We start from the raw sequence: 21,607 nt of genomic DNA, 5'->3' as shown, positions 1-21,607 counted from the left end.
TTTAAAATTATAGTCCGTACAATTAATTTTTTCTTTAAGTCTAAAATGGACAGTGATTTAGCACAGAAAAAAAGCATTGCACAGCTGCATTTACAAAAACAGTCATCGCAAATTTTACTACAGGAAATGCTTAGTCTAATTCATGTTACTGCCAAAGCACCATGACTCTCCATGAGTGAGCGATTAAGGGTCCTCCTTCACCTCTTGCTGGTTTGTGTTTGAAGTGACAGCTCCAACTTCAAAATAACCCTTCCGTTAGAAGATGTTTTACCTCTTGTAGTTTCAAGTAACTTGAATTACACATTGTAGTCTAGGCTTGAGGTAACAACGGGTCACATCCGTTGGGATTGCACTGGATTTTGAGTCTGCCTCTGCTCTGAATTCTTGAACCCTGGCTGCGTGGGCCAGATGCTGGCTGGTTGCAACGGGACCATGGTAGTTGAAGCCAGCTGGAAGTCCCTTCACTGTGCCATGGGGTTGGAGAGCTCAGCACGCAGATGCAAATTACAAAACAATCCAAACAGAGATTCCAGATGACTGGAAAAGGGCAAATCTAGTGCCCAACTATAAAAAGGAAAATAAGGACAACCCGGGGAATTATAGACGAGTCAGCTTAACTTCTGTACCCAGAAAGATAATGGAGCAAATAATTAAACAATCAATTGGTAAACATCTAGAAGATAGTAAGTAACAGTCAGCATGGATTTGTCAAGAACAAATCATGTCAAACCAACCTGATAGCTTTCTTTGACAGGGTACCAAGCCTTGTGGATGGGGGGGGAAACGGCTGGAGCACCCACCGAAAAAAATAAGCCAGTGCTTAGCACCCACTGGCAGCCAAGCTTCCTCCCTCCCCTCCCCCCCAGCGCTGCTCGATCACCGAGGGCCCTGCTGATCAACTCCTTGCCCTCCCTCCCTGCGCCACCCACTGCGATCAGCTGTTCCCCCATGTGCAGGAGGGGCTGGGCGGGAGGGAGAGGAGCGGGGACGAGACGCGCTCGGGGGAGGGGGCAGAAAGAGGTGGAACGGGGGCAGGAAGAAGCAGGGTGGGGTCTGGGGGCAGGGGTGGGGTGGGGGCAGAGCTAGGGGCGGAGGCGGGGTCGAGCACTCCCTGGGTCGAGAGGAAGTCAGCGCCTATGATCTTGGGACTAAAATAATTCTATGGCGGCAGGCAAAGTTGTTGTCCTGCAAAGCAATACCACTGTGATTCTGCCCTTTTTTTAATCACAAGAGTAAGGGTTTGGTTTTTTTAACCTCTTCATAGAAATGTTGCAGCAGCTTCATCAGCAGCTCGTGGAGGCCGAGCGCAGGAGCATGACCTACCTGAAACGCTTTAATAAAATCCAGGTGGACTATCACAATCTCATCGGGGTCACTGCTGAGCTGGTGGATTCCCTCGAGGCCACGGTCAATGGCAAGATGGTAAGATGAGCCCCAGTGTGTACATGCTTCTGCTTTAGGAAATGGCAGTAGAATCCGCCTGAAGCGCAAGTTAAGCTTTACGGTAGCTCAGTGTTTCTGTCAGCAGGGCTGTCCCGAGGCATTTTGGTCCCCTCCGCAGCCCCCCCTGTGGGGGTGCGGTGTGGAGCGGGCTGGGGCCGGGTCACTCCACTTCCTGCCGCCCGGTGAATGCAGGGCAGCCAGGCCCAACCCTGTACTCATGGGGCGGCGGGAAGTGGAGTGACCTGGCCCCAGCCCGCTCCGCTCTGCTCCCCTGGCGGAGCGGAGCAGGCTGGGGCCGGGTCGCTCTACTTACTACTGGTGAGTGGAGGCCCGACCCCTGCTGCAGTCCTCAGGGGAGTGGGGGTGGAGCAGGGAGGGGGCAGAGAAGGGGCAGGGGCTTTGAGGAAGGGGTGGAGTGGGAGTGGGACCGGGGCAGAGCAGGGGTGGGGCCCATGGGGAAGAGGCGGAGCAGGGGCTGGAGCCAGTAACGTAGCTAGGGGGGGAGTGGGGCAGCGGTCGCTCCCTCACTGAGCACAAGTGGCGCCTTGTCAATTTCGTGGCGCCTTTGTACTCACCCGGAGGAGTGATTAAAAAAAAAAAAAAACACGCCACCCGCTGTGGCGCTTTCATTTTACTCACCCGGCGGCTCTCTGGGTCTTCGGCGGTACTTTGGCGGCGGGACCTTCACTCGCTCCGGGTCTTCGGCGGCATTTCGGCGGCGGGATCTTCAGTGCCGCCGAAGACACCCGGAGTGAGTGAAGGGCCTGCTGCCGAAGTGCCGCCGAAGATCTGGCGCGCCACCGGGTGAGTAAAAGCGCCGCAGCAGGTGGTGCTTTTTTTTTTTTATTGCTCCCCCTGTTCCTTCCACCTGGTTACTCCAATGGCTGGAGCAGCACGCAGCTGCGTAGGGCACCAGGAAATTACTTTGCGTATGGGTAGGGCCGGCCCTGTCTGTCAGTACAGCATGCATTTAATAGACAAATGGAAATCTTGGGGAGAGATTCTCCCTTGGTCCCTGCATGCTGCTCTGGTAGGGTAAAGGTGCCACAAAGGGCTGGAATAGAATTACCCCAGCTTGGGAACAGTATAGGGCAAGCATAATTGTTTCTACGCTGCTCCCCTCATGGGCTCTGGCATAGGTGTAGGAAAGGCGAATCTCCATAGCGCACAGTGGTCTGGAGATTATGGACTATGGCACAGCACATGACAGCCCTTAGGAGGCTGCTTTAAATTAGACACACCCATTGGGCTTCTCTCATTTATACCAGTCTCGCAGCTAACCCAGGATCTGGGTAGTGCAAGGGTGACTGAAAGCCATGTTTGCCCTCCATCCCCCAAGCTGAACTTTGTGTTACATTAACTTAGCTAGTAAAGAAAAATTCCCTTGAAGAAGGGGAGTTGTCTGTGTGCAAAAAGGCTCAGATCCCTACCTGTGACTCAGGAATGCACAGCCCAACTTTGGGTGGAGGCATTGTAGAGATGTCCTTGAACGTCCTTCGCTGTCCCTGAGCCGGGGCAGAGGCCTGATCTACACTACAAAGTTAGGTCGCGGTAAGGCAGCTTACCTCCGCCTAACTCTGTAAGCGTCTGCGCTACAATGTTGCTCCCGCCGATGTAAGTCGCCCCCTACACTGACCTAATAACGCCACCTCTGTGAGAGATGTAGGACTTAGGTCGATGTAGTTAGGGTGAGGCAGTGTCTGTTTAGACACTGTGTTACTTACATCGCTTGTTGGCTGTCAGCCCCACGCGGGGCTCATGGCTGTCAGAGCCCCACAATACCCTACGCAGTTAAGTTGGTAGAAGTGCTCCTGGTGAGGATGCACACTACCGACAGAGGGGCCATAATGTGGACATAAACCACTGTAGTAATTACTGAGGTTGACATACAGCAACCAAACTTAATAGTTTGTAGTATAGACAAGGCCTGACTCTGCTGATCTAGTTCTTCCAGTGTAACTTGGAACAGCCTGAAGGCTTTTTGTAATTATGCTGGCTACCAGTAGCTTCCAGGGGCTGTTAAGGAAGCGGAAAGTGGAGGTTGGCGTCGCTACACTGGCTCTGTGCCACTGAAGGATCTCCCTACACTAGGGTGAACGTCTTGTGGCTGGTGACCAGGGCTAGATTAATGCAGGGGCTTTAGGGGCTGCAGCCCAGGGTATCAGGCTAAGGGGGACCCCGCAAAAATAAATCCATAATTATATACAATTCAGTGGTTACAAAACCGTCAATCACGATCAACTGGTCGATCCTGGAGCCTCTGCCAGTCGATCGCGATCTCCGGGCTGCTAAAAGTCCAGCGGCGCAGCAGGGCTCAGCCAGGCTGCCTGCATGCCATGCCCCATGTTGCTCCCGGAAGCGGCTGGCAGCTGGCATGTCTCTGTGGCCCTGGGGGGGGAGGTGGCTCTGCGTGCTGCCCCTACCCCCAGCACTGTCCCTGCAGCTCCTATTGGCCAGGAACTGGTCAATGGGAGCTGCGAGGACGATGCTTGCGGGCACGAGCAGCGCACGCAGACATGCTATCCCCCTTCCCCCAGGGGCGTGCAGAGATGTGCCAGCAGCCGGCAGCTTCCAGGAGTGGCATGGGGCTATGGCTGGCAGGCAGGCAGCCTGCCTGAGCCCTATTGCGCCGCCAGCCGGGAGCCACCTGTCGTAAGCGCCTCCCGGCCGGAACCTACACCTTGCACCCCCTCCTGCACCCCAACTCTGCTCCAGGTCAGAATCCCCTCCTTCACCCAACTCCCTCCCAGAGCCCGCACCCCTCACCCTCTCCTGCACCCCAATACTCTGCCCCAGCCTGGAGCCCCCTCCTGCACCCAAACTCCCTCCCAGAAAGAAACTAATATAACAGCTGTTCTAAGGTAAGAAGTAGGCTGTTTTGAATTAACTTAACTATATTCTACATGTTTTAAGACTGAAATGTAACCACAGAACAGCTTTCTGTTAATTAAAAGGCAAGTTTAGTATAGCATTAATAGCTTCAATGTCATAATTGTGATCATTTTGTTTTAAATTAGGAAAAAGACTTGTATACAGGGGGCCCACAAAATCTAATTGTCCCGGGCCCACAGGAGAGTTAATCCGGTGCTGCTGGTGACTCTGAATTTAGGGTTGCTTTCTGCTAATGAAGCAGTGTTGAAGTGGCACCATGCAAGCAATTTATAATCTGTCACAGTGTGTGGACTTCACTTTAGAATAGGATGGGAAAGGTGCCTGCTAACACTAGCTTTGAAAATAGTTGGGAGTAAATGTCCAGTCATTCGCTGCTCCCATTCCATATCTTGGTGCGGTGCTGTCCTAAGCGATATTCCCTGTGTTCTTACGTGGAGCTGTGTCAAGAGCACCAGGCTAAGGAGCTGTTACTTTGACTTTTGTTTTCCTTTGCACTCGAAGCTAAGTACAGTGCATCATCTGATCCTTCCCAGATGTGTCCAACTGGTGGCGCTCTTGAGTTGTGGATCAATGTGTCTACCCTGGTCTGACTTCAAGGTGGTTTTGAACATTGAATAGAATCATGTTGGGAGTATATTAGTTCTGATTGAAAGTATTGGTGTGTCCCTGCCCATCAGTTTGTAAAAAAAAAAAAAAAAAACCCGTTGTGGCCCCAAACTGGACTATTTAAAATAATGACAGTTTTCAGAGTAGCAGCCATGATAGTCTGTATCCGCAAAAAGAACAGGAGTACTTGTGGCACCTTAGAGACTAACACATTTATTTGAGCATAGCCACGAAAGTTTATGCTCAAATAAATTTGTTAGTCTCTAAGGTGCCACAAGTACTCCTGTTCTTTTTATTTAGAATAATGTTGTTTTACACTTTGAGGGCCTCAGGAACCTGACTGCTGTTGTTCGGGGGTCCAAAAGATATCACAAATTGGGGTTCCCTGGAGAGGAAAGAGCAGGCTTCTCAGCTACTGAAGAGCTTTCAGCTACTTTGAGGCAGTTAGATCCCTGTCCAGGAGCCCTTTTACTCACCAAGGGGGAATGAAGTGTGAACATCCCAACCCTCAAATTCCCTGATATCCAGAAAGCATATGGCCATTTCCCTGGGAGGTGGGGCTGCTGTGATTTTTATTTTCCCAAAACCCTAAAGCCCACTGTAAACAACATTAGAATTGTATGAAATGAGGCACAAAATGTATACGTCTGTCCATGCACTTACGCTCTCTCCTGGATAGCTGTATGTGTATGCTTTGAGCTCTGCCATTTGTTTAGGCGAGGTTATGGTGAGGTGTTGCCTCATAATTCTCAGCAGTATTGCCATTTAGTATTTATTCTTGGTTTAACTTCCCTTTTAACGAAAGAAAACTTGTACATAGACTTTAGTGTGATGAATTTTCATTTTTGTCACCTCCTTGTAAAACTACTTACTGCAGTGATTCCCAAAAACATTTTTCTAAGGTGACCCACCAACTCCATTTTGTCTTTTTTGTTGTTGTTGTGATCCCCACACTCCCAGGATCCAAATTAGTCAGGAGGCCCCAAATTCATAGGCCGGCATCCTTTGCTGCCTCCTGTTCCTTGGTGCCCCACCAAGGAGGCACCAGCCACCTTGGTACTGCAGCCCTAATCCCAGCCTAGTGTGTGCAGAGGGGAAGCCCCAGGGGAGGGTGGTGGAGAGCAAACCCACCCTGTGCTCACCTTGCAGAGACAGCTCCCCGCTCCAGGCATTGTGACCTGGTGCACAGACTCACAGTGCCATTCAGGTTTGCCATCATGGAGGGGCAACGAGTCCCAATTTGAGTGAGTGGTGCTGCAGCCTGGTGCAAAGGGTCGCAGCACCACTCAGGTTTGTCCTGTCCATCCCCATTCATGACGGGGGGCAGGAGGGCGGCTGGGACAAACCTGAGTGAGCTGCGACTCCATGTGCCAGGTCACAAAACCCAGAACCGGGCCCAGCCCCGTGGGAGAAAAGCCACTGCTGCAGGGTGATTACGGGGTGGGTTTGCTCCCCCTTCCCACCCTCTCCTCCGCCTGCCGGGTCTCACCTCCACACTGGGCCCAAGACCCATCTAGAACTTTCCTGTGACCCACTGATGGGTTGGAACATCACAACCTGGGAAACATTGACTTCCTGTACAAGTACCTGGCTGAAGTCAAATGGAAATGTTAGGTAATTCCATGTGCTTGGTTTGTTTCTTTATTTTAGATCACACCAGAATATCTTCAAAGTGTCTGTGTTCGTTTGTTTAGCAATCAGATGAGACAAAGTATAGCACATAGTATTGACTTCACAAGGCCTGGAACTGTAAGTACAATCGATACTAATATTTGCTCTTATCTCTGTAGCCATCTTAAAATGCAATACTCATTAAGCTGTATATTTAGGCTTGGAAAGATTAGATGTTTATTGGTAAATGTCGATTTTGCTGTACATACACATGATAACTTCCCCAATTTTTTTCGCCATGACCGCACCAAGTCTTCCTCACCATATAGTGATAGTTTGTAATATGTAAAAGGAACAACAAAAAGAAGCAGGAATTCTTGCTGATCTGTTTCATTTGCCATTCCAGCTGATCTTTATAATGACAATATATAGATTAGTTGGTTGTAGGATTGTTTACATGTTCCATACCCTTTTTTATGTTTTTGCTTGGGAGAATGGAGTACACCTCACAGATCACCATGCTCAATTAGATCTTCTTTGCTTCAATGTACCATAGTGGTCAGGATTGCTTTCTCTGTCTTGCAATATAAAACTTTGTGCCTCCGCTAGCCTCTTTCAAAAAAAATCTTCCACTATTATAGTTTCACTGGTGCAGCTCATTTAGTGGTAGCAACAGTGGGGAGTGCTAATGTGAACAGGCAAATATTTACTATCTTGTCATTGTAGACTTACTCTGAGCTGGGTTAGATAACAGTGATACAATGCAGGGGTCTTATCTACATTTGTACTCCCCTGTTACAACTATTGGCACAGATCCACGAACAGCAGTGCAACAGTGGGTAACTTGCCATACAAGACTAGCATAGACCCAACCTGAAAGGCAAATGGTTCCTTTCTCTGATGATTTAGACCCTGTTTCTGACACCATGATGCTTGAGGGCAATATGGACACTTGGGAGGTTACCGTACAGGTGTAAGAGAGCCAGTTACAATACAGTTGTCTCTTGGCCTGATTATAAGAGGATTAAAATTTGTAGTGTGGGTGGGATCTAATCATGTTGCCAACCGAGATGTTAGCCAAGGTTTGGGGACAGGGTTAACTACAGTCTGCCCTGCAAATCTTAACCACATTGTAAGCAGCTCCTCTGACTCAGTCCTTTCATCCTTCTGAATGATAGAGTTTTTGTTTGTTTCCAATTTATACAGTGTGCCTCCCAGAACCACTCTAGGTGTGTGAACAATGTAGTTAGAAACTCAAACAAGAAGAGTAATGTCAAAAAATGAAAACCTGCCCAGCCCAGCCCACTTCCTTAGAGAAAGCTGAAATAAGTTGGCATTTCACAAAATCAGGGACTTCTTCCTTGTCCATCTGTATGATATATCGCAGCACTCCCAATCTTTGCTGACCCAGAAAGCAGAAGAGACTAGGACTAGAAATCAAATCCAGATCTCCAGCATGGCAGTGCAGATTATTCACAAGGCTGCTGAGGTAGCCTATCGCTCTTTCCTTTAAAATTTCCAAATAACTGGTTATTATGTAACTAGATGTTTTGTCTGTCCTTAAATAGTTTCAGCTTTTCACATCAGCTTTGGAATAAAGCTAGAGGCACTGTGTCCCAAGTGACACAGGTCAGAATCAGCCCCTAGAATCTGAGCCTGTAACATCTGTGCTGGGTATGTGTTGGAAGGTCACTTCACTGTTTACTTTAAGCCAGTCAAGGAGACCAAAATATGGCCTCTCCAGCTACTCTAGGGGCTTTTCTACATGGTGTGTTAGTGCACATCTCTGGGGTGTCAGTTCTAGTCCACATCAGTGTGCCATGCACTGACGCGCCCGTGTGGAACCTGCTGGTGGTGTGGCATGCTAGTGGGTGTTAATGTAGTCCTGGGTACTATGTTCACGGGCACTAGGGAACTGATAGTTCGCACCAGCAAGGTCCACGTGCACCAATTAATGCGCAACACACTGATGCGGACTAGAATTTCTATCCCCATTGGGATGCACTAACTCAAAATGTAGACAAGCCATCAGTAACTGTCTACCCCACTTATAAAGCTCTCTCTGACCTCTCCTTTGTAACAAAGGGCTCAGTCCTGCCCTCAAATACACTGCAGTGCCCTGTGTTTTTTGTCAAATAAGTTACTCCACACAGCATACATGAATGAACTCAAGTGTCAAAGAGCAGGACTGAGTTCTAATGCTGTAGACCAGTGCTTCTCAAGCTATCTGATGTGAGGGACCAGCAATTTTTTCCCCCACTGTGCCAGGGACTGGTGCCATATTATTATCCTATTTGACGCTCTTATGAGGAAACTCGCCGCGGACTGGCAGCCGATGGACTACCACTTTGAGAAGCACTGCTGTAGACGACAGTTCTCTGTTGTACAAAAGAAATAAGGCTGTATACCTTGGAGTACATTCTTAAAAAAGGATTTCCTTTGTTTGTTCTATTTTGTTCCCTGCTCTCAGTTTGGACATAAGAACATCAGAATGGCCCTACTGGGTCAGACCAAGGGTCCATCTAGCCCAGTGTCCCGTCTTCCAACAGTGGCCAGTGCCAGGTGCCCCAGAGGGAATGAACAGAACAGGTCATCGTCATGTGATCCATCCCCTGTCGCTCATTCCCAGCTTCTGGCAAACAGAGGCTAGGGACACCATCCTTGCCCATCCTGGCTAATAGCCATGGATGGACCTATCCTCCATGAATTTATCTAGTTCTTTTTTGAACCCTCTTATGGTCTTAGCCTTCACAACATCCTGTGGCAAGGAGTTCCACGGGTTGATTGGGTGTTGTGTGAAGAAATACTTCCTTTTATTTCTTTTAAACCTGCTGCCTATTAATTTCATTTGGTGACCCCTAGTTCTTGTGTTATGAGAAGTAGTAAACAACACTTCCTTATCTACTTTCTCTACACCAGTCATGATTTTATAGGCCTCAATCATATCTCCCCTTAGCCATCTCTTCCAAGCTGAAAAGTCCCAGTCTTATTAATCTCTCCTCATATGGAAGCCATTCCATACCCCTAATCATTTTTTTTGCCCTTTTCTGAACCTTTTCCAATTCCAATATATCTTTTTTGAGATGGGGCGACCACATCTGCAGACAGTATTCAAGATTTGGGCGTACCATGGATTTATATAGAGGCAACATGATATTTTTTAATGAGTCATTTTATGGGTTGGGAAAGTGTTGTGGTGGAATACAAAATTCTGAGGTCTCTGGGCGGTCATATAATTGTAATCAAAGGCAGAGTGCATCAGCTTGTTGGGTGTACTGTTATCGCACAAGAACACACATCTTAACGTATCATAGTGTGGTTAGAAGTCTATCCTTCCATCACTGAAAGGAGTCCAAAGCAGAAGGGTAAATCTAAAAGCTAGATGTTCCCACTGGACTGACTTCCAGGATTCAGGCCTGGATGTCTCCACAAGCATAAGACTTAGGCCAGGGCAATGCCGTGGATAAAGGGGTCTGGATCTGAGAATGGGAAGTCAGAGCCGCAGCGCTGGCAGTTCTGAAAAAACAATAATGGATTTGAAGCATTTAAAGAGATGATCAAATTCCTAACTTTCTGAAGTTCAGTAAGCTGGTGGGTAAGTTTAAAAATGAATGTATTCGACTTAAAAAAAAAAAAAAAAAAAAAGTCCCGCCCCAGGGCTGGTTGTGCTGTGGCCTGTCTGCCAAATGCTGCCCAGAGAGTTCCATAATAAGGCTCTCATCTTTTTAATATAGAGCGTGGATCAAACTGGGGCATTATGTGTTCTCTAGGTAACAACTGTCTTTCGTCGATACTAAAGTACTCAGCGAATAATGGACTAGGGTCTCTAGGGTATATCTACACTGCAATAAAGATCCTAAGCACAGCCACAGTTGGCTCAGTTCAGCTTACTTGGGCTTTCGGGCTAAAACTTGCGGTGTAGACATTTGGGCTTGGGATGGAGCCTGGGTCTGAAACTTTGCAAGGGTGTGGGTCTCAGAGCCTGGGCTCCAGCCCATGCCTGAACGTCTACCCTGCAGTTTTTAGCCTGAGCTCGAGAGCCCAGGTGAATTGACCCAGGCTCTGAGAATCAATGTTGAGATTTGCTTTTTTATTGCAATGTAGATGTACCCCTAGTCTCCATCTTTGAAGTCATATCTGTTTAATGTAAGCTAGGTGTGGCTAACAGGCTTCTGGCTAATTGGCAAAGTGGGGCTTGATCCTTCAAAGTACTGAACACTCTGACCTAGTCCAGCACAGCTCCTAAGCACATGCTTAACTTTAGCACATGAGTAGTCCCTTTTACTTCATTAGGACTATTGACATGCTTAAAATTAGGTATATGCTGAAGTGTTTTGCTGGGTTGGAGCCAGTGTGCTTAGCATCTTGCAGGATCAAGCTCATGGTCTTCAGTTGAGTAAAACTGGTTGCCCCGGTACTACTTTCTACATTGTAGTATAGGGTATGCTTCCTGTCTGTGAGATTGATAGCCTTTGCATAATAAATACCAATTGTTAGTGCATCATAATTCAGATGTAATGGTTTGGATTGAAAGTTGACGTTCAAGATGTCAGCCTCATGAACACTTTAAAAAACGTTCTCAGTTGAAGGAATAATTTTACAAGTTTAAATACATTTGTTTTTAAAGCTTTTTAGACCATAGGCCCCTCAACAGTTATTTGGCAGAAGAAAACCAAGGTCTCTAACTAAAATGTTTAATGATAAATGCAGACTGTATTTTAGTTTGCACATTAAGGACCCAATCTTGCAAAGATTCAAACATGAGTATCTCAAATAAGATTATGCACGAATAAATTAGTCTCACACTTAAGTCTCTGCAGGATTGGCCTCTACATTTTAGCCCTCTTGTCTGTATTTTAGACCACTGGTTCTCTTCTGTTTTGATCCTAGGTTAGTCTGATGAAAAATATTCTTCCAGTTATTTGAAAATAAAAAAACCCTTAAAAATCAAGGAAATTCAGGCAACAAAAACTAGGAGGAACCTAGGATTTATATTGACCAGCTACCCTGAGTTAGAATTGTAATCGCCTTGTCTTGAGGATTTAATCACGTTATTTGCCACATGCTAATGAATACATTGTAAAAAAAAAATTTTTTTTAATCCAATTTTTTTCCATGTGAAGACGAGGCTGAAGGAGAAGCCTCAACTTTCAAAAGACCTTAAGATATTTCTACACTGTAGCTGGAGGTGTAATTTCCATTTTAGATAGATGCATGTGTGCCAGTTTTGGTGAAGTTGATGCACTAAAAGTAGCAGTGTAGCTATGACACGGCAGTACAGACTAGCTGCCCTGAGTACAACCCTGTCCGAGATTCTAGATACAGTAAGTACTCGGCTGACTAGCCTGTACCACCATCCATGCTTGCTGTTTGTAACGTGCTAGCTCATTCCGAGCTACACAGATATGTCTATCACCTCCAACTCCGTTAGCACGTGGTAGCTAATGCATACTTACAATATCCCTTTTAGCCTTGTCTAGACAAAACTGAAATTTTGTTTTAAAACCACCTTTTATCTTATTCTAGAGAGGGACTTTATCATGGCAGTTTGGAGCATTTAGCCCTTATTGTTACTGTTTTTTTTTTTTTTTTAGGTCATATTTTAAAATATGTTAATGCTGAAACACAAACCATAGAAGCCGATGAGGCACCTAAAATACAAAATATTAACAATGAAATCGAAAACACTCAAAGTCAGTGAAACTTCTAAGTATGTAGGTGAAGAGAAATAACTTCCTTGATGGAGCCTGTTGTATTTAGAGTCCTGGGTGCGTCTCAGTCATTGCTCTTTTAATGGGATTGCATTATGACTAAGAATCCAAATAGTTGACAGCACATATTGAATCTATATTAAATTGTAAAGTCCTTCACCTTTAATTTAAAAAGCATATTACATTCTTTCTCTGCCATTGGCTATTTGCTGTTCCCTTGCGTTCTGTTTACCTTTTGGGGACTAAACCATAATTCTACTTATGTTGTACTTGTCCGTTTGGCAAATGGTAGATTTCTTTTGGCATAGCTCATAAGGGTCTGTGAGGAAAAACCCTTATTTTTTTTTATGTTGACATTCTTGTCAGACGTCAGCTTTTGCTTAAGGTGCCTATTTATTTAATACCTGCATACAAGTCATTTATTGTCTTAAGCCTCTGGGATTTTGGGTTTTGTTTGTTTTCTTTACTGTGTAACCTAGCATAGTATGTTCCCTTTTCTTGTGGTCTTCCACTGCTTCCTTTCCTTAATAAGCACCCCTTCCTTGCCAATGTAAATGTGCCCTTAAATAGTAGCTACTTTGTAGCAAGTGTTCTTTTTTTTGTTTGTAAAATGCTCTCTATAGCAGGTTACCGAAGCAAAGCCAGGCGGCACAATAGTAGAATTTTTGTTTTTAGCTTTCCAGAATGTACTCATTAAATTTTCTGTGGGTGTACTTCTGTCTTTTTAAAAACAAAAACACCTATTATGTCAGCTAATAGCCTTAAGTAGACTCGTCCCAGAACAAAATAGACCCTTTCCTGTCTTCCCCACTCCTGTGTAGAAAAAAATGCTCATGTGTGATCTTGGATAATGCAGAAACAAAACTGCTCTATATTCTAGACAAAGACAGGTTATGCTTTCCAACTGATGCAGAGTATGGTGTGCATTTCATGTGTAACTACCCTCTGCGCTGAGGGTAGGGGAGATGTTTCATGTTTGAATAAAATGTCTTAATTCTGGAGGGAAGGGGAAGCTTGGACTCCTATATCTTATTCCCCTCTCTCCTCCCTCAAATGGTCTAGGTATTGGTTTCACAGGCAAACACAACAAATGCTATTTCCCAAATCCCAGTCATGATGGAGAGTAGCAAAATTCCTGTATCCTTACTTAAATTGAAGGAACAGTACAGTATGGATGCTACTTAAATGAGGGACTTGCAGATTGTAGCATTTTCCTATGTACTTATTTGTCTGCACAGGCAGGTTAGGGTGACCAGGTAGCAAGCGTGAAAAATGGGGCTGAGGGGTAATAGGCACTTATATAAGACAAAGTCCTGAATATCCAGACTGTCCCTATAAAATCGGGACATCTGGTCACCCTAAGGCAGGAGTAACTAAATACTGAGGGCTTCTCTACACACAAACTAAAACCAAAATAAACCAAGTGGGTGCATTTTGTATCATAAGTTATATTGGTGCCAGTCTGTGTGTGAACACTCTTATTTTGGATTCAGAATGTCCTATTTAGATTTAAAAACAACTTAAGTTAAATCGAAAAAGGACACTCTTAATTTGAAATGAGCACAAGCAGATTTGTACTGAAATAACTTGGGGCTGGTCTACACTACTGCGGTAAATCAATCTAACTTACGCAATTTCAGTTACACGAATAAGGTAACTGAAGTCGACGTAGTTGGATCCACTTATCGTGGTGGCTACACTGTGCTGTGTCAATGGGAGAGCATCTCCCGTCGACTTCCCTTACGCTTCTCAGGGAGGTGGAGTACACAAATCGATGGGAGAGTGTTCTCTCATCGATTTAGCGTGTCTTCACCAGACCCGCTAAATCGACACTCGCTGCATCGATTGCAGCAGTGCCAATCTACCGGTAAGTGTAGACATGCCCTGAAGGTGGGAATTACAACTGATTTAGGCTATGTCTACACTTGCTATTTAAAGCGCAAAATGTCCCTTTTTTTGCGCTAAAACCGTGGGAACGTCTACACTTGTTCATGACTTTTTGCGGTGAAACTCAGAAGTTTCACCACAAAAAGAAGCCACCTTCAGGAGAGACATACAGTTCTTTCCGCTGTTCTTTTTGTGCAGTTGTGAAAGTGAAGACACGTTCTACCTGTGTAAACACCTTTTGGCCTCCGGAGGATAACCCACAGTTCCAAAAGTGACCACTCTGGCCAGCATCTCCGCTGCTCTCACGCCAGGCAAACAGATGTTCGCTCCTTCCCCTGTAAGCCCAGGGAAGTTTGAAACTCCCTTTCCCTTTGTTTGTAGATGTGGCAGGGAAAGCAGCCAGACAACAGGGGGGGGTTAAAAAAAATGCCACAAAAGAAACAAGGAAATAATGGGGCTCCTGAGACATGAAGCAGGGCATCACGGAGCACTGAGCAGGGACCCAGAATGCCTTCCGCTCACCCCCCTCTTCCCACAAGACCTATCGAGAGAGCTGCACTGTGGAATAGCTGCCCTACAGCGCTGCTGTCATCGGGGATGGAAGTGCTGCTAGTGTAAACACTCTCTGACGCCTGAGGAATTAAGTGAATACACAAACCAGCACTTTTCTTTCACTGGTTCCCTATCACCTGTGAAATTTACAGTGCAAAAACTCTGCAAGTGTAGACATACCCTTAGATAGTTTGATTCCAGTTTGTGTGTAGCTACGCCCTGACTTTGACCTCTGGGAACTCACCTCAGTTCAACTCTGAAGCTGCCTTCGGTAGGAAATTGCTTATAGACTAATCCCACCCCCCCCACCCCCCATATTATTTCTCACAGTTGTCACGCTGCACTTGTGAGAAGTCCCAATCAGTGCAAGTGAATGCATTGACAATTACATTCTCAGTAGTTGGTGTCATCCAGTCAAGATTGGGCTCACTAGTATCTGTTGCTCTAACCATACCGATATAGCTACAGCAGTACAATCCCCCTAGTATGAAGGCATTATACCAGTATGAAGGTGTTTAATACCTGTATAGCTATTCCTGTACAGGAAGAAGTATTGGTAGAAGGCACCTTTACACCAGTATGACTGCATCCACATTAGGGGTTGTACTGGTATAAAAATATATTGGTTAAAAAAATCATATCCAGAACTAAAATAATTATACCTGTGCAAAAAGTGTGTGTAGACCAGGTGTGTCTGTAGCAGGCCTAACAATGCAAATGGCAACTAGAGGCCTACCCTGTTCTCAGTCCCACAGCCAGAGGTACTAATAGCTTTATTGCAGGAGGAGGAGGAGTTTGCCCTACGCTCTTCAAACTCAGCAGTCTGTTACTCTTCAGCTATTTTGATTTGGTTTTGGGTTTTTTAACTGTTTTCTCTGTGAGTTGTTTCTGTTAACTTATTTTTTTTAATCTTCTTCATTTTAATGTGTGCCTGTTTGTCCATAAAGGGATATTACTCTCTCAGCCCTTGTGATGACGGATATGTAAGTTTCTATATCTTCTTTATATCTTTCACATTGCCTGCTGCACCCTGTCACATTCTGTATTTCTCTTCTTGCTCCGTGTATGATAATTTCACTTGCCCTATTTTCATTCATACCGAGTCACTGACTGTTATAGACACTAGTTATTTTTTTAAACCTATATAAGGGTTTGGGGAACCCTTGCATGGAGAACAAGATATAAATTCCAATGGAACTCATTCTGTGTAATGCATTTAACACAAAGCACCTCAACTCAAGAGCTGCTGCATTAATACAGCTTTTACCTGAACGAAGCTTCTTTATAAAGTGTAGGAGATGTTTGTTTGATCTGTGAGCCTTAATACTTAGCACTTGAATAGCACATTGCATCTTCAAAGTTCAGTGCAAACACTAGCTAACCCCTGCAACACCCTGTTAAGTAAGTCGATAAACTGCTTAAGATAACATGGCAGAGATTCACATTCTTTTCCCCAGAAGAGTTACTTGTATTTTTTTTTAATCACAAATTGAGATCGGGTACTCTAAACATGATCAAATACCACAGCATTTTCATTTAAAAAAACGAAAACAAAATAGTTCAGGGAGTGCTGATTGTGCCTTCTGCACCCCAGATGGACATTTGTATTCTGACAACATTACAAGTGCATCATAAGCATCTGATGTTGCCCATAGACAGTGCATTCTTTGCAGAGAAAGGATATTAGTCTGCTAAACAATCTAGTACGAAATCAAACCATAAAGAACTACTGACACCTCCTTTAAAAATGTCAAGCAATGTTCTGTTTAGAAAATCGTATGTGTGTGTGTATTTTCCCCCTGCACTACTCCTGTCTTTAGTAAGGATGTTTGCATAAAACATGATTTTTTTTCTCCTCCATTTGCTGCTTTTACTTATTCCTTCTCTGAAAATACAGTGAAACCTGTAGAGCTCACCCTTAGTGGATAACCTCTTGTTTTAGGAAACTGCCCCAAAGTATCCCTGAATGCATGGGGCCAAATGTAACCTTAGTGTACCTCCATTGATCTTCACCCACTGAGTACAAGCCAGGCCCACCTGTACTAAAAGATCATCTCCATTAAGCAACCCATTTCTGTTGATCCTTTGAGTCCTCGTTTATCATGATCTTCACTTGGTGTTTGACATTCCGCTCACTTCTGCAGCAGCCAGTTGTGAGGTTTTAAGAAGAAGGATTGATTTCAGGTGAGGAATTAGCAGGAGTGAAAGGACGCTTGGAGAAACACGTATTGCTTTTTATGCTGATGTTCTTAGTATAAGATAGATAGAAAGATGCAAATTAAAAAAGAATCCACTTATTTTCAAAGCTATCCACAAAGCATCATTGGCCTCCAGCTAGACGGCATTTGTTAAGCTCATAAGGGTGATTCTTTTTTTCCACGCAATATTTCAATTCTTTACTCATAAGTTGTATACATTCTAATATGCTGGTACCTGAGGCAGCCTTTTAGTGGGATCACACTAACACACCATGATAATCTTGCACTGTCCTTTGATTCATTTATAAGTGATCTATTTTAGAGGATCTATTTTGTATGAGAAAAGAGAAATTTGCATAAGACAAAATACCTGTAGTATTATAGGAACTGACCATGGGCCAGATCTTCAGATCATATAAATTGGCCTAGTTCTAGTTACTTCAGTGGAGCTATGTGATTTACACAGGCTCAGAATCTGGCCCATTACGGGTTGCATCTGATTTTTTAGTTGGCACCAGCATATTATGAATAATGAACAAGTTCAGCATCCAAAGTGTAGGTATATTGTTTATATTTCAGGGTGCTAGTAAGCTGTACTGAGCCTGAACTTCGATCTTGTAATTTACATCTTCACCAGGCACCTACGTTTTTAATTCTGACCTCAGTTACACCTCTGCAAATTCAGAGAACCTGCAAGTTTTACACTGGATTTTCACCCTAGTAACTGAGATCAGAATCTGGCTTTCAGCTGTATGTTGTACCACATAAAATAATGTAGACGAGCCAGTTGGATGGATGCAGAGCTACAGTATTTGCTAACTCATCTTTGGTTTTTGGCTCTCACATTTTCTTTTATAAACATTGATTTCCCTTTGAACTTTTTTTTCTATTCAACTCTGGTCACATTCATGCTTCGCTTCTTTCTGTAATGAAGGGTTGCCATCTGTAGCTACTTTGCATTATGACAGAATTACTTAAATTAATATGGCAACTGGGTCGGCTTTGGCAAGACCTAACACAGCTACATTAGTCATAGGCCCATGACCCTGCCAGACTGAGCTGTGCTTGGGCTATTGGTTTTTTATTTCCTCATTTAAAGATGCCTAGTCTCTGCATTCACTGTGTAGGTTTGAAAAATTGGCTGGCCGCAAGGCATATTTTGTGTGGGATTTTGTACAGAATGAACCCTTACAATGTCACAGATACATTTATATACCGTATGTTCCTCTTAATCATTCAGCTGGCAGCCTGCAAAATACTGTTATTCAAAAGGTTAAAAAATATCAGTGCCTATCCCATGCAAAGAAAGATCAGGTGCATGGTGTCAGGGTGAGTAGATGGCTGTTAAAATGGCCTGGCGAGTCCTTTTATTGTTAGCTAATTGTAGTTAAAGAGCAACATTGCACTGGGTAAACTTGAAAACCTGAGGGGAAGCATTGTCTAAAACAGTGGTTTTCAACCTACGGTCTGCGAATCCTAGAAGTCCCGCAGACTGTGTCCAAGATTTCCAAAGGAGACTGTATCTCCATTTGAAATTTTGTAGGGGTTCGCAAATGAAAAAAGGTTGAAAACCAGTGGTCTAGAATTTAAGTTATAGGGACTGTGAATTAGGGAGTCTTTGTTTTCACCTCTCTGCACCTCAGTGTCCCTAGCTGCGAAGTGGGGATTTACTTACCAGCATCACTGGGATTTTATGAGGCTTGCTTTATTACAAGATACTCTGAGATCCTTGAATGGAAGGGCAGCATATTTATAGAATACTTGGCCTGATGTTTTTGCTGTTTCTCCTACAATTCTTTCTGATATCTGTTTTTAAATAAGTCCAGTTCTCCTCCAGAATCCAGTTTCTGCTAGACCCATGATACATTCAAAATCCCTATGCTTATGACATCAGAATTTGCACCGTTGCCATAGAAATAACTATGATGTTAATAGTTCAGTATTATGACTTCAGTATAAGAATCAAGAAAGAGGGGGGAGGGATAGCTCAGTGGTTTGACCATTGGCCTACTAAACCCAGGGTTGTGCGTTCAATATTTGGGGGGCCACTTAGGGATCTGGAGCAAAAACAGTACTTGGTCCTGCTAGTGAAGGCAGGGGGCTGGACTCAATGACCTTGCAAGGTCCCTTCCAGTTCTAGGAGATAGGATATCTCCATTTATTTAAAAAAAAATTAGGATTCAATAGACTGTGAGGGATCAAAAATCTTAGTGCCAAATTGGCTCCCGTACCCCTTGTAGTCCCATTGAGTGCATTATGCAAAGCAGTCCACACTGGGATCCATACATACTGTAAGTAGATCCAGTTACCTTTTCCAGGTAAATTCTCATGTCACTTTATACATATTAGGAAAGGAGCATTGGACGTTAAATGCTTTCCCAGTGTGAAAGTCCATATTTAAAGTGCTTTGTGGAAACCGTGATTACAGTGAGTATTTTATTTGTTACTAAATTTGTAATGGGATCAGTTTCTTTCAGATCTCTTCTTTTTTGCCCCTGGTGGTAGTGGATGTTGTGCTCTGCTATTGTATGTTTAATACGCTGTTCATGAACCATAAGAGGTTTATTATGGATAGAGATGGGTTGGTGTGAGAGATATCTCAGTGGTCAGACTTACCTACAGGAATTGCTACCCTGCCTCATTATCTTTGAGTCCTTGAGCCCTTGTTCTGTGACATTTCTCCTGAAAATGCCACCTTACTAAAAAGCAGCTTAATTGTGTCAGTCAACCAGTGTGCCTAATGTTGCTGCTCTCTCCCCGATGTGCTGCTCTCAGGGCTACTATATCCAGGTGTGACAGTGGAGGAAATGGGATTGTGCCACTGTCCAGAGTGTATTCAAAGTACATAACTTAATCATGAGTACGGGAATGCCTGAATTAGACCCAGATGAGCTCAGGACCATTTGATGTTTCGATGTCAAAGGGAGAGAGCTAAAACCAGTTTTTATAGTTTATGTAAAGGTATTTAATATCCTGAGACTGGAACCTCTCAGATCAATACCAAACAGAATGAATCAAAGTAAGCAAACAAACAAACAAAAACTTTGTGAAATATGCAGGATGTTGTGAGTGGAGTGGGGCTTGCAGTATATTTGATTTGTCAGGCTTATTTATAGGAATTTTGTAAGGGGTGTGTGTTCCACTCCCAGCTTACTGTGGGACAAAGTATCTTGTAGCTAAGGGAACAGCATTTTTATGGCGTACTGAGTAATAAAACAGGAGTTAAAATTGGAATATTATAACTAAAAGGATTGATTGCTCTGCAGTTCTTTCTTTGGTTATAAAGCCCTTCTACAGAAGGCTGTAGAGTTCTCAGTAAAGTCTGTCTTTATTCATAGAGATGGCCACAACTTTAAAAAAAAAACAAAAACGGTGTGTGTCTCTGGCCGCCAGGGAGAGCGGAGCCGCGGCGGGCTCGCCGCCCTCCCCTGGTGCTCCGGCCGGTCGGGGAGAGCGGGGCCCCGGCCGGGCTCGCCGCCCTCCCTGTGACAATGCGGTTCTGGCGGAACCCAACTGGGAGTGCCAACTCAAGACAAATTGCTCAAACAGGGCAGTTACAGCCCAAGGCTGGGGTTTTTTCCACCTCTAAGGCAAACCAAACCAGCCAGACTAGGAGGACTTCGGTCTCACCCCACTGGCTAACCGCAAGTCTCACAAGCAATCTCCTTAGACACTCCAGTTTCCCAGTATTACCACCAGTGCCACTCGTTATGGGGACAAATGGTTATGAAAACCAATAACCCAGTAAAAGAAAAAGGTTCTCCTGATCCCAAAGGACCAAGGCCCAGACCCAGGTCAATATACAAATCAGATCTTACCCAAAAATCACGCTGTTGCCAATCCTTTAGAATCTAAAATCTAAAGGTTTATTCATAAAAGGAAAAAGATAGAGATGAGAGTTAGAATTGGTTAAATGGAATCAATTACATACAGTAATGGCAAAGTTCTTGGTTCAGGCTTGCAGCAGCGATAGAATAAACTGCAGGTTCAAATCAAGTCTCTGGAATACATCCCCCGCTGGGATGGGTCCTCAGTCCTTTGTTCAAAGCTTCAGCTTGTAGCAAAGTACCTCCAGAGGTATGAAGCAGGATTGAAGACCAGATGGAGATGAGGCATCCGCCTTATATAGTCTTTTCCAGGTGTAAGAACACCTCTTTGTTCTTACTGTGGAAATGGAGTCTGGAGTCACATGGGCAAGTTCCTGCATACTTTGCTGAGTCTCAAGGCATATTTGCCTTCTCTCAATGGGTACATTGTATAGCTGATGGTCCTTAATGGGCCATCAAGCAGGCTAGGCAGAGCTAACACCAGTTTGTCTGGGATGTCACCCAGCAGCATAGCATAAGTTTGAAATACAGACAGTATAGAGCCAATATTCATAACTTCAACTACAAAATTGATACATACATATAGACAGCATAATCATAACCAGTAAACCATAACCTTGTCTTAGACACCCCATTTGACCCCCTTTATACAAGATTTGCATGCCACTACAGGACCTTGGTTGCAACAATGATCTATATGGTCCCAGATTATATCAATAACGTCACACTCCCCCTTGCGCTCTGGCCTGTCGGGGAGAGTGGAGCCGCGGCGGGCTCGCCGCCGGGGAGAGCAGAACCCCGGTCGGGCTCTCCGCCCTCCCCCCGGCGCTCTGGCCGCTCGGGGGAGAGCGGGCCCGCGGCGAGTTCGCCGCCGGGGAGA

The 21,607-nt window shown here is 44.7% G+C and overlaps 1 protein-coding gene across 5 annotated transcripts in view; it reads left to right on the top strand.

The window, feature by feature from the left end:
• ARMC9 (armadillo repeat containing 9) overlaps nucleotides 1-21,607 on the top strand; it is a 113,729-nt gene that overhangs the window by 28,787 nt on the left and 63,335 nt on the right. For 3 of the 5 annotated variants that reach the window (XM_054040353.1, XM_054040354.1, XM_054040352.1), the window contains exons 8-10: nucleotides 1,265-1,422; nucleotides 6,592-6,690; nucleotides 15,650-15,685. In XM_054040353.1, the coding sequence (XP_053896328.1) occupies nucleotides 1,265-1,422; nucleotides 6,592-6,690; nucleotides 15,650-15,685 (293 nt within the window). The remainder of the gene's footprint in view (nucleotides 1-1,264; nucleotides 1,423-6,591; nucleotides 6,691-15,649; nucleotides 15,686-21,607) is intronic. The other 2 variants (XM_054040356.1, XM_054040355.1) reach the window with 1 other exon arrangement.

The sequence above is a fragment of the Malaclemys terrapin genome, chromosome 9 (assembly GCF_027887155.1).
Source record: "Malaclemys terrapin pileata isolate rMalTer1 chromosome 9, rMalTer1.hap1, whole genome shotgun sequence".
Classification (NCBI taxonomy): Eukaryota; Metazoa; Chordata; order Testudines; family Emydidae; genus Malaclemys; species Malaclemys terrapin.
Note: the sequence above shows the minus strand (reverse complement) of the source record. Positions and strands in the feature narration are given on the sequence as shown.